The 12975-nt window shown below is 52.3% G+C and overlaps 5 protein-coding genes across 5 annotated transcripts; 3 read left to right on the top strand and 2 right to left on the bottom strand.

Moving 5' to 3' along the window:
• Positions 1-368: 368 nt before the first annotated feature.
• On the bottom strand, positions 369-1511 carry HO133_006743 (uncharacterized protein; the record flags this gene model as incomplete). Its single annotated transcript, XM_037297640.1, has 1 exon — positions 369-1511. The coding sequence occupies one exon, from the start codon at positions 1509-1511 to the stop codon at positions 369-371; it is 1143 nt and encodes a 380-aa protein (XP_037147076.1).
• Positions 1512-3626: 2115 nt separating this feature from the next.
• Positions 3627-4670, top strand: HO133_006742 (uncharacterized protein; the record flags this gene model as incomplete). The annotated part of the gene is made up of 2 exons (XM_037297639.1): positions 3627-4187; positions 4239-4670. 2 exons carry the CDS (start codon positions 3627-3629, stop codon positions 4668-4670), a joined length of 993 nt encoding a protein of 330 aa, XP_037147075.1.
• Positions 4671-5726: 1056 nt separating this feature from the next.
• On the top strand, positions 5727-7290 carry HO133_006741 (uncharacterized protein; the record flags this gene model as incomplete). Its single annotated transcript, XM_037297638.1, has 3 exons — positions 5727-6140; positions 6206-6288; positions 6348-7290. 3 exons carry the CDS (start codon positions 5727-5729, stop codon positions 7288-7290), a joined length of 1440 nt encoding a protein of 479 aa, XP_037147074.1.
• Positions 7291-8118: 828 nt separating this feature from the next.
• On the top strand, positions 8119-9360 carry HO133_006740 (uncharacterized protein; the record flags this gene model as incomplete). The annotated part of the gene is made up of 2 exons (XM_037297637.1): positions 8119-8518; positions 8573-9360. 2 exons carry the CDS (start codon positions 8119-8121, stop codon positions 9358-9360), a joined length of 1188 nt encoding a protein of 395 aa, XP_037147073.1.
• A 2074-nt stretch (positions 9361-11434) lies between these two features.
• HO133_006739 (uncharacterized protein) lies at positions 11435-12673 on the bottom strand (the record flags this gene model as incomplete). Its single annotated transcript, XM_037297636.1, has 1 exon — positions 11435-12673. The coding sequence occupies one exon, from the start codon at positions 12671-12673 to the stop codon at positions 11435-11437; it is 1239 nt and encodes a 412-aa protein (XP_037147072.1).
• Positions 12674-12975: the final 302 nt, after the last annotated feature.

Genomic DNA, 12975 nt, shown 5'->3' with positions numbered 1-12975 from the left:
AATGGTCGCCGGAGCTCTTGTTGAAATCTCCATTGCCGGACGACGATGTTGCTCACCCAAATTCGACTCGGTCGCCTAGCTCAGATGCATTTTAAAATCAACAGCTGCTCATTGCCGGCGCTCAAGCGCACAATACTGCCTCGCCGCACTTGGAGTGGCTGCAGCCTTTCGCATACCATCCCTACACCCGGCCTCCTTCAAGCCTTCGACTTTTTGCCGCGGCTCATTCCGACTCTCCGCCCTCGGACCCGGCGTCCTTCACGCCGTGCAGTCTTGTCTTTGCCTCTAAGGCTCCACGTTCACCTCGTACACGCCGTCCTGATAGCCCTACAAATTCATCATCAGCCCATCCAGATATCTGAACCCTCTCATCCATCCTCCGCCTTAACGCCCCGTGTAGTCGGGGAGGGATCGTCCAGCGCGTGATAATACCCTTCCATCTCCCCCCTGGCCTTATCCCAGAGCGCCGCCAGATCTTTCAGGCCAAACTCCTCGATCCTGTGTTCGCCCTTCCACAGCTTCTCATGCACCGCGTGCACGCCGTGCTCGTAGTCTCGGAAATTGGGGCTGTTGATGACCCAATCGTACCGGATGCTCTTCCACGGCAGGGGCCCGTCGAGCCGGTGCGCCTCGATCAGCAGATTCTGCTCCGGCTGCGCAGGGTCGAAGCGACCTTCCTCGTGCAGCACCGACGTGTAGTAATCGTACATCTCCTGCGAAGGGGCCGCGAGGAGAAAGCCGGCATTCACCTGCTCGAGCTCGCCGTATTTCGCCATGGACTCATAGTACTTTTCCTCCGTTTCGGAGTCGTGTTCCCGACCACCGCCGTTCGTCATGCCTGCAAACATATAGGTAGCTGGAAGCGGTATCTTGTCGCCCTCTCTCTTCTTATCCTGCAGCGGCGCGACCACTTCCGTGGCCGGATCCTGGAACACGCCGTCGAGTCGGCGCACGGGCAAGACGTCCGCGTCGAGGAGGAGGATCTTCTCGTACTGCGCCTGCTGGAACACGCGCAGTTTCGTCATGACGTCGACCCAGAAGGGGTTGCCGATCGAGAACCAATCCGGCAACTGGACATCCTCAACGACGATCACCACCGCGCCGTCTTTTCGAAGTCGGGCACGTTTCCGCTCCGAGACGCCTTTCGTGGTCAGGACGACGAAGGGAATCGAGGTGTTGGAGCGAGTTTCCGCGTTGTGCATCAGCTGGTAGCCCATGACGCGCGTGGAGTAGAAATAGATGTCCTCGTTATCATCGTCGAACTCCTTGTGCTGCCAGTTGTCTGCCAGAAAAGCCACGAATGCAAAGGGAGACTGAGCGGCTTCATCTTCTTGTTTGGCCGGCGGATTCACTTTAGTAGCGTTTGCAAGTGGTGCTGGTTGCCGAGAGTCGGCCAGCAAATCGGATGGTTGATATGACTTGGTGGCATGAAAATGAGCGAGTTTGGCAATGGTGGTGAGGGCTATGGCTGCCAAAAGGATGTACGAAACGAAACGGACGTTTACGGGCATGGTGAAGGGACAGGGAAAATAAATCGAGGTGATCGATTTGCCAGAAAGAAATCAATCCCCTCCCACGACCACAACCAACAGGTGTCTACCCCGGACGGTAAGCCAACGAAGGAACATTTCGCTTCGCAAATTAATGCGTGGCACGGAATTCGAAACAACGGCTGTTTTCGGTTAAGAACTTGAAAACCTGAGACTAATGGCGCTGCCAGATAGTAAAAATAGCCCCATTAGCAATCGAACCTAAAACAAACTAAATCCCTTCCAACAATACGACCACAGCCAACAGGCGTCCACCTCGGACGGTGTGGGCACTGGACATGATTTCAGTTCGGGATGACTTTTTGTCGGTAACTCCCGTGGTTAAGTGGCAATTAGCACCACCCTGGTTCCAGGGCCAGCATTTGGGGGTTGAATTGGGATATCTCGCTTACTTGGCCCGGTTTCGAATCCGAAGCGTGAGTATTTGGGTTTTCAGTCGTATGTGTAAGACTGTGGAGTGAGGAGATAGGGGGGTATAGCGTAGGTACAGAATAATAATTTTAGTTAGGGATGACTTTTGGCCGGTAGCTTCTGTGGTTGAGTGGCAGTTAGCACCACCCTACTTTCAGGGCTAGCAGCGTCCACCCCGGACGTTAAAACCTGGGACTAATGGCGCTGCCAGATAAAACTAAAAACAGAACGAGAAGCAGCAGTGACAGTATCGTTCCCGGAAATGTGATTTCGGTGAGGGTAAGGACTCGACAAGCTTGCGACAGGCTTTGCGCAGCGAATCAACGAAGAGGAAGAAGACTGTGTAAAAGGAAGAATTAGATGTGTGAAAGCTGACAGAGGACTTGTGAGTGAGGTCTTTTGAGAGAATAGCGAGGCGGCAGAGAATGACGTCTTCGCAGGCTGATGAACAAGTATTAATAGACTAGAACACAACAGTGATCTCGTCACAGGGCCAGCTTCACGGTATCGCACCGTGGGCGTCAGAAGCCTTGGAACGTTTCTTAGATTCTAAAGTATGGAAGAAGACGAACGATCCAGCCAAGCAAGCTATACTACATATGGCTAGCAAAGAAGAACCCACAGGATGCCCCTTCCGACTACCTATACCACTGCAACGTAGTGCTACGACTAGTATAATTTACTGTTTAGTGACGGTCACCTTTTGGTCTAGTCGTAACGATGAGCAAAACCCGTCCCGCTTCTACTCCGACAGTCAATTAATATAGTAGTTGATCGCGTGGAAAAAACATAGAAAAGGAATCTGTCATCCAAAGCATGCCGCATCAAGTCCAAGCAATTATAGCGCGGATTGGCCCGGATGAAGATATACAGGGCGCCTCCTAGATCTCGTGTTTCACTTTGGTAGATTCAATTTGCGGATATTCGCCTCAGAAATAAATCAGTATAAGTGATATTAGCGATACCGTATTCTCCTCGTGGAATTCTTTGATTGTCGCCAGAACCGAAGTACGAGCCAACTCGATCTCGGATGGTGATGACGCCTCTCTGGGCGTCTTATCGTTGACAAATGAAGAGCAGAGCGATTTCGACTGTCAAGATACTCGTTGCCTTCAAAAATTCGTTGCGGAAAAGAAATGTCGATTCTACTGGCTAGTTGCAATCTTTCTCTCGCGTCCGGTCCAAGTTACTTTGACTTCATAACCGGAATTCGGGTGCATCAACGAGAATCATTGCTTCCAACAATGAATCAAGGACGACACGATCCCGTAGTATCGAAGACAGACGAGGAGAAATGCGTGTGCGCTCTTTGACCGGACTTGTTGCTGCTCTGCTTCGGAAGACAATCAATCGGCCATGCATCGTGACCCGACAAGACTCGACAAGACTAGACATGAAGGACAATCGGCACAATCGACAGCTCTGTATTCGGTGCTCGGGAAGTTGATTCCGCTCCAAGAGTTTGCCCAACATGGCTGTTGGTACTGGGACCTTGGTCTTGCGCAAGCTGCCATGCTTGGAACTGTATTAACTGCCCGAGATCGGGTCCTAGAATTAGGCAGTCCGGCTCTGGTCGATCTAGGTAAGGAACTTACAAAAGGTAGTCTGCACTCTCAGCTCACAGAGCACCATTTCTTTTCATCTTTTCTTTCTGTATCCCACACGATGTTTTCCAGGTCCGCTTTCTTCACGGGGCGTACTCCTCCAGTGCCTGAAGCCTTCCCAAAAAGTGCTACGGCTCGCGGAAAACAGAAGGACAAGAATGAAATGAAACAGAACCAATCTGCACCCCATTCGCCCTCCCCAGAGACATCAAGAGCTTCGAGGTCCTCAAGTCCTATCCAGCCCCAGTTGAGAGACTCGGTTAACGAGAGCTCTTCCAATTTCATCGGCAAGAACGCCAGCCCTGATCATCTAGATGTTCTAGCTGAGGCGGCCACGTCGAGCCGTGCGAAGGGCGCAGAGACTGAGGCTCGCGCGCGCGAACTGATTGAAAAGGAAGGCCTGAATCAGGCTGAGAGGATAAGCAGCATTGCTGCTGAGAAAAGACACTTCGCTGAGATGGTCCACAAGCAAGCGGTCGAAGAGGCGAGGGACCCCAACCATAAGAGTTTGTGTAAAAAAGTTGGAGAGATGGTAGGGCAGGACCTCGCAGAAGTTACAATTTACCCAATGCTTGATATCGAGCATAGTGATAAGGCGATGATTGCAAGAGTCAAGAATCTGGTATTATCCGTCTCTTTGTCTGACTGATAATTGCTGTGCTGACTGGGGTAGCTTGGTCCTAGTATTTCCGGAGATGACGTTGTGCTCGGGAAGCCATTTGTTGCTGAGCAGGAAGACAGTATGGCAATATTGGATGATGAATCGCTCTGCGGGATTCTCGTGACAACACAAAGTCTCCGCGGGGCAGTCAGAGTTGCTGACCTTGCCAATCTCAAGAAGCAAAGAGAGAAAGGTTTCGTCGGATATGGGGAGGTTAAGACCCACCCTAAAGAGCTGTGGGATTCTCTTGTTATGATCGTCAAACGCGGTCAAAATGCTGTTGTTGAGGGGAGCCCCACATTGCGGTTGTTCATGAGAGTGGCGCAGGGGACTGCCGAGGACGTTGCAATGCTTGCCGCTGAGGATGCCTGGCTTTTCAGAACGCCCGCGCATGTTGGGATGCCCCCTGCTGTATGGCATAATTATGATTTCACCAAAAAATGACATTTGGCTTCTCTTGGCTTTGGAAGACGGAGAACAGCGCCCCCGTACGGTCAGTGAGATGGCGCGGTCAACGACATAGGATATCAGACAACAGAGTCTGCTTGACGCAGAGCTAGAACAGAATTATACAAGTCATGGCGTACGAAACATGTTGCACTCACATCGTGAATCTCCTTAAACCACATAACAAAGAGCTCAGAAGCGGGTAAGGTCTCGCTCGTGGTAAAGCTGAGCTTTATTTCATCCGACGCTAGCTCTCACCAATCTTGCCGCGCTTTGGTGAACAACTCATGGGAGTCCCCCTCCTTGACCTTCTCTGTCAGTCACGGGACTCGTGTTCAAGTGGCGAGTTGAGCATCATTGCAAGAATCCCCTTCTAAGAATCCGCATGCCAAAGTGCCCTGCAGTCCCTGAGTACTAATGCAAAAACGAAAACCCCCATTTGCCGGAGGCAATATCTATGGTAGGGTAGGCCTTTCCAAATTTTATGATTGATTCATAACATCGACCACGATAGCTGCGTCGGGCTCCAGATTTTGGGCCAAGAGGGATCGGAATCGATGAATACTAATGGATGCTCATCGAAGCCACCAAAGCCAGGTCCAGCTTGACATTCTTTAAATAAAGTCTACTTGGAACGATTAAAATCGATGGACTGTTCGATGATGAATTGCTGGAGTATGGTAGGCAATTGAGGCCATTAGTGAAACGTGCTCTCCGTGCTGTATTATTGTTAAGCTGCGACCGGCTTCCGGCCTGCGTCGGCGCTTATTTCCCCTGACAATCGACCCATTCTTAGCGGTAAAGTTTAGCAGGTACTGCCGACTAGTGCCTGGGGGCTGGGAATTAAGATGAATTTTAGTCGGTATTTGCCGGAGAGTTTCATAAATGGAATTGACCTAATAGCGGCGCCAGACCACCCCCTGTCGCCTAGGGCTGACAGAATATGCTGGTCTTCCAGGTTCGCCAACGACGGCGCGCAGACACTCTTTTATCTTCTACTCCTTCTTTGCGAATATTCTCTCGTTCAGGATCGCGCTGCCGTCTCTGCCACAGATGTTGGGTGCCGGTATGCTCGGCACGTCGCCGAAGCACTTGGCCGCCCTCATGTTCTGTGCAATACCAATCTTCTTCTTTTTCTTCTTCTTCCACACACCGACTTCCTGGGACTCATCTTCCACAATTCCACCCTCCAAGCCATCGAATCCCTGGTCCTCAATCGCCCTAGCGATAGAAGATACCAAGGACTTGGCCGACCAACGTGACATCTTCGACAGCACCCTCGAAGGTGGCGCAAGAATACGTCAAGCGTGCATGTTATTCAGCAGTGAGGATACCGCCCATCAGATGGGAGCGAACGCGGTGTACGAGCGATCTGTGAGGACGCACCTCAAGCATGCGGAAAAGTGGGGATATCCGAGTCATATTTTGAGAGAAGACATAATTGGGCACGGCAAATGGGAGGTGCTGGTACGGTCCCATACGAGATCCTCCATATAACATGGACGCTGGAAAACTGATGAGTGGTCTTGTAGGTGTTTGGAAAGCTACTCTACCTGCAATCAATTATCATAGCGGAATTGACAAAACCCATTGGCAAGCGGGCCGAATGGATTGTGTATGTAGAGGAGGCACATTTTTCAGTTGGCTTGAAGAAACGTTAACACGATGATGCAGATGGTTCGACGCTGACACCATCATTCTCAACGAGAACATTCCCTGGTCCATATTCCTGCCCCCACGAGAAGATTTCAATGACATCCACTTCCTTGGCAACAAAGATTGGCACAGCTTCAACTGCGGCCTTTTCATGATGCGCATCAACGAATGGAGCGTCAACTTCCTCATTCAAGCCACAGCACTTCCGCTCCTAAGGCCTGACGTACCTCTCGGAGTCCCCATACCTAACATGGAACAAGACGCAATGAGATGGGTGCTGGATCAGGAAGGCTACAAAGAACATGCAGTCTATCAGCCTCGACTGTGGTACAATACTTTCGCTCAGGGGCCGGATAAAGAACCGGAGACAAAAATGGGAGACATGCTGATCCATTTTCCTGGCGTCGAGCACAAATACCCGCTGATGGGACATTGGCTGGATATCGTGGAGAACGAGCCAGAGAAGGTCAACATCCCGCTTGCCAACTTGACACTACACAGCAACATCAAAGGCTTCTGGGCAAACCTAAGGACCGCAAAGCAGGCTTTGCACAACGCAACGGAGTATACGACGGCAGACGTCATCGTGCAGCAGGTCTTCAACAAGCATCCGGAGCTGGGCGACGAATTGAAAGAGACTTCTAAGAGACTCGAGCGCTTGGTCTACGAGGAACCATTTCAGCAAAAGGAGTTGAAGGAAGCTACGCTCTTGGTTGATGCTGCGCTGAGCAGAGCGTCCAATGCCAGGGCGGAGGCCGAGAGACATGAGGCGCAACAGAAAGAGCAAGCGAAAGTCAAAGAGGAGAAGAAGAAGGAGGAAAAAGAGGAGGAAAAGAAGCAGCAGGAGGAGAAAGAGAAAAAGGAGCAGCAGGCAAAGCAGACAAAGCAGGCCAAAGAGCAGCAGCAAAAGGCTGGACAAGGAGACAAGCAGGCCGAGGACCAGCAGCAGGGATATCATTGAAAGAAGCAATCGAGCACGCCAAAGAATGAGCAGAGGGCAACGACCATCATCAGCAAGAGGGTAAACAGCTAGAATGTCCGCACTACCCATACAACAATATGACCCCGAGAGCCTCGGCCCCTCCCATTTCAGCACTCGACGGCAGTGCCTGCGGTTCGGAAGGCTAACATGGTCCCTTGCATGCGCAGATGACTACCATGGTCAGAAAACGTGGCAGTCCGCCAGATGATAGAGGAAGGATGCAAAATGGAGTCGATGAGTGTTACAGGTTCTTGTCATACTCAGCCTATCACAGACATTCGATGCTACTACGGCTTTTATTTTTGTTTGGATACGGGCATTCGTGTACACATACATCGGCGTTAAGCATTCGCCCATTGTATGGTGGACTTTCATCTACCCACCAGATTTGATACGAGTCGAAATACGACACGAGTAGCTCTTGATACTTTGATTTCTGCAACACTCTCGTGTGAAGTCTCGATCCTGGGCGGCAGCGAAACCAACGCTCTCGGCGAAACGCTCGAGGCCCTTATTCTGCAGAAGTCGGAAAATAGCTGGGCGTTTCATTACGGTTTTGTGGCTTTGCCGCTCATGGGGAATCCCAGCACCGTTGAAACTTGAAACTGTTGGACACCCCTCACCGCCACCACCGCCCTACCGACTAATCTCAGGGGCCAACACGATACTTCCGACGCTCCTGGACATGGAAGCCGACATAGGCTACGGGCGCTCACAGCCCGTGGTCCCTTCATTCCTGGCTGACGTTGTATGTGTAGAGCATACCATCCACCAGCATGTACTCCGAGCTTGCTGTCTCCACGCACCATGTTGTCGCCCGCATCTCAACTGACTTCGCATCGCATTCTCACTACCAGCGCCATTCTTGCAGTGACCTTCATCATACTTCTCACGCTCTATAATCCTCGAGATGCCACAGCAGCCTCAAATGGCTCGCTCGTACAACTTTCTGGTGACAAGCCCACATCCGATGCTACCATATCTACACCTGGGAACGAGCAAGAAACAGGAAAGATTACTGCGGACAATGCCTCTCCATCTGCAATAGCCGAGACCTCAGCAGTCGATGTCGCCATGTCCTCTGCTACGGCAGTACCGAACGAGCCCAGAAGAGCGTTCGTTGCTTTCCTCGAGGCCCACACTGGCACGAACCGCGGCGACGAAGCACAAGGAATGACCACGGAGGATGAGGACGATTATTTCGTGGGTGTGTCACACCGACCGAACAACTTAATCTTCTTAAACCACTAACTTTAACCAGCCACGCGCGTTCTCGGCTATCAACTTATGCATCAGCCTGAGACTCGATCAAACACATCCATCCCATTCATCGTCGTCGCCTCCAGTGAAGTTTCCCAATCAAAGCGCGCAAGACTTGAAAAGGATGGTGCAAAAGTCGTGGTGGTGGACAGCATTAGCGATCCGGAATGGCTTGACACAAAACGACAATACCAGGGCGTAATGACAAAACTGCGAGTCTTTCAGCAGACCGAATACGAGAAGATGCTATACATGGACGCAGACATGTTCATCGCGCGGCGCCTGGACGCGATTTTTGAGGACGAAAGCACAAGAATTCAGCGACCGAAGAAGGACGTGGACAACAAGAATGAGGCAGCGCCGCTGCCCTCTTCCTTCATGTTAGCAGGGCAAGCCCAGCAAACCGACCGTGTGCACAAATACCCGCCCGACCCTTCGCTCGAATGGATGTGCTCCGGTTTCATGGTCTTCAAGCCTTCGCAGGCAATCTTTGAATACTACACCTCTATCATGGAACGAGAGAACTCTTTCGACCCTAACTTCCCGGATCAGAATTTGCTGAATTATGCACACCGGTGGGACGGGCCTATGCCGTGGACGAATGTGTATTACAAGTGGACCTCGACGTATCCGTCGATCAAGGAGTATGCGATGGGCGCTGCGGCGTTGCATGAAAAGTATTGGATGGACGTCAATAGGGTTGAGGCGGAGGGGCAGAATATCATTGGGGATATGTGGTTGAAGGTGCGTAGCGACATGGAGGCCTTCTACAGAGAAGACAATGGGTGAAGATTGGGAAGCGGAGTAGTTCACGGTGCGTGAGAGGATGAAGGGGCTTTATGCCCTTCAGGGCCTTACCTACACCCAGTCGGCGGCGGCACTCCCCCGAAATTGGCTGCTAGCCGTGCAGTTCATTACCGTATCCCTTTGGGATCATACTCAAGGCCTAGCACGACTTTTTTGAACATCCTCCGACGCTTCTACCTCAACTCCAACTCGAGCTTGGTGTTACATGCCCCAGCTGCGACCCCTCGGACTCACTTCAAAGCATACGATCCCTTTCACAAGCCAAGGCTAAGGCCAGAGTGGAAAACATTGGTCTGACATCTTTAGATGGGCCAAGCTCTCACATTCACCCATCGCCAGATCCTACGTGGATGCTGCGGGGTCTTGACATCGGAGCGAGGTGACAGTCCCTGGCTTTTGTTTTTATACTCAGCGTCATGTACCTCGAATGGTGTCGTACTCAGCTTGATAAAATCTTCCGAAAAAACATTACAGTAAACATTTGAAGGTTCCTCGCCGCTGTCTTTAAAAATTATCCCTCTAACTGACTTGCCAGCTGCTTCAACTCTAATATCAATCCTGCTCTACCTTGCTCGTTCACTCCGCGTCGAAATCTCCCGCACCTCCGTTTGCAGCGTCTGGATACTGGCGCACCGTGTGCACGCCGGGAGGAACCCACACTCCCATCCATCAGCGATCTTGTAGCACTAGCGAAAACGAAGACCCCAATCGAAATCGCTTGGCCTACTTACCCACCAACGTCAGCGTCAGACAAGATTCACGAACCAACCATGGAATATGGCTGGCTGCAACAGCGGATCAGATCAGGTACACATAGCCATCTGGCTCGCAGGCCGGAGCAGCCCAGCCCAGCCAAGTCTCGATCTAGGACGTGACGTCCGTCTGGGGCAAAACCCCCAGTGGCGGGATCGGGCAAGTATTCGTTCGTGCGGAACTTCGATCGTGGCTAACGTGCAGGATGCCGTCGGTACCGTTCACGATGCCTCTGAACCTCGCGGCTTCCATCTTCGGATTGAATCCGCAACGATTGAATAACACCGGGCAACCACTCTGGGTGCTTCCTTACCACGGCCGTCACAGCCCGTGCTTGTGACCGCGGGCTCGTGGTTCTGCATTCAAGAGGCCAGCTTGGCGCCCGGGGCCCGGGAAGGAAGATCGTCCACGGGTTCGGAAGTACATACTTTACGTTCAGGTCACGCATCGACAAAGCACACTCTTGCAACACGGGTGGCAATGCTTGTCCGGCTTGTGCAGAACGGATACAGATCAATGGATGGATGCAGAAGTCAGGAGCCTGGTGGCGGGTTCTGATGAATGAACCGGACCGTCCGCGCGAAGAAACCTTCCGCCCAGCGAGAACTTCCCCACGGATCTAAGATTCGAAGATGATGGGTGTGACGGCAGCTGAACATGTAACAGAATTCAGCGCGGCCCAGCATCCCCCATCCGATCCTTAAGGCCCCGAGAGCGTCCCCTGGGTCCAAGACTCTCACCGGCCATTCTTGTACCACCGTGCATGACCAGATCGCGGCGCGATAACTTCACGCATCGATGCGAGTAGGGCAGGGATCGACGCACTCAACGACGCTGCCGGTGCTCACGATGACTTTTCCTTAAAGATTGTACGCGTTGGATTATCCTTAAAAATTGTACGCGTTGGATCATAGAAGTAGTTTTAGTTCAATGGCGAATTCATAAACAAGACCCAACCGCTCACACCCATCGCGATTTGACTCGCTAGTGTATCCAAGTGATCGAGACGTACAATCTGGCTTCGACCTTCATCGATGACAAGTCTTCTCGCGCACACGACGGAGTACGACGGTATCACATTTTGATCAATTGCAGTTGATGTTTAATCTTCTATACTTAATGCAGGCCAGCAGCAAGCATACATTTAAACCACTCATCTTCACCATATTTCAATGCGGTTGTGAATCCGAACGAGACACTCATGATGGCTCTGAAACAGTTCCGTTCGTTGCGTTGAATCCGCGAAGCAATCACGCTAATGACACTGCTCAAGATAGGAAGCGAGAGGCGCCATGTATCCCTTTCAAGGTTTAAAGTCTTCGAGATCCAACTCATGCCTTTGCAACCGCTTCTCCAACGCCTCCATCTCGCGCATGATGGTCTTGTCCTGCGGCGCAAACATGTACGCCTTCATCAGGCTCCTGGCCCAGACCTGCTTCCTATCCAACGCCTGACTCGCCACCGCCATCCTCCAATAGACCTTTGCTTTTTCGGCACCGGTGACAAGATTCGGCGTCCCATCCAGTATGCTCTGCTGCACGTCCGCATACTCGATGTCCGAAATGGCTCTCTCACCCCAGAAGTACGCCTGCTCCCAATCTTCCATCTTGAGGTACGCGGCCAGGATGTTCCAGCTTAGCTGCGAGCCTAGGTGGTGGCGGACCAAGTCGCCGCGCTGTCCCTCGAAGCGGCCTCCGGTCAGCGGGTTAGAGGCGAAGTAGCCGTCCAGCATGATGGCAAAGCGTTTGCCTTCCACGATAAAATGCATCGCTTCGTAAGCCTGGATGTAGATTCTAATGCTCAGCGCGTAGTCCCCCACCTTGAACGCAGCATTCCCGGCATCTTTGAGCCCCGCCGCCGCCTCGAGGTACTCAGCCGCCGTGGGATTAGGGACGCCCATCGCCTTCCTCAGCTCTTTCTCCACCGCCTTGTTCCTGGCCCCTTTGATCGTCAAACCGTGCAGGCCCTTCAAAACCGCAAACGGCATCATCAGCGCCTCCTGCAGCGCCTTCGGGACGACCGTCTTCTCCGCCCGCCCCTGCGGGTCCCGGATCGCGAGCGTGACGTGCAGCAAGCTGCTGAAGTTCGGGCTCAGACTGCTGGCGTAGAAGAGCAGTCGGCAGAGATGGGGCAAATCGGCCAGGCAGGTGACGTAGGCGTACAGGCGCGAGGTGTCCACGTCGCCCATGAAGTCCAGTAGCACGAGCATATGGGACTCCGGGGACGGGGATCTGTCGTCGCCTTCGGCGATGATGGGGAATTTGCCTTGCACGAGGATGTCCTGTTTGAAGGACGTCCATGACGTGATGATGTTGATGAACCTGTTCTCGCGCAAGACTGCGGTGGCTTCGTCGTGGATCTGGCGATTGGTGGCCAAGACGGCCGTTTGGAGGCTGTAACGGGCGCGGCCGAGACCGAGATCGATTCGATTGCGGCCGGTGGAGAGGAGGTTGCGGTAGATTTCGTTACGGAGCTCGAGTGGTATGCCGAGGAGGCTGGGCCTGGGAGGCGGGAGTGCAGAGGAAAGAGTTTGAAGGTCCATTGGCGAAGCTGAATGTTCGTCGAAGGATGGGCGAGGATGTTTGACACGTCGAATTTTCAGCGGCGCGTGGGAATCGCGCCTTTGAAGCCCCTGTCCTTCTTAGCGCTGAACCTAGACTCGAAAAAGCCGTCGACTTCATCCGCCATGTTGGATAATACTGCTTTGTTCGTTCCCTGTCACATGGGTCTGTCGATTTATAATGATGAAGAGAGTAGGAGATGCTTTGTTCAAAAGACAACGTGTAGCAGTATCTCAAGGAAACCCAGTCGCCAAGTGCACAGAGGTTGTTTTGTAAATATGAA

The sequence above is a fragment of the Letharia lupina genome (assembly GCF_014066315.1).
Source record: "Letharia lupina isolate WasteWater1 chromosome Unknown contig_26, whole genome shotgun sequence".
Taxonomy (NCBI): domain Eukaryota; kingdom Fungi; phylum Ascomycota; class Lecanoromycetes; order Lecanorales; family Parmeliaceae; genus Letharia; species Letharia lupina.
This window is presented reverse-complemented; position numbering and strand designations above follow the sequence as displayed.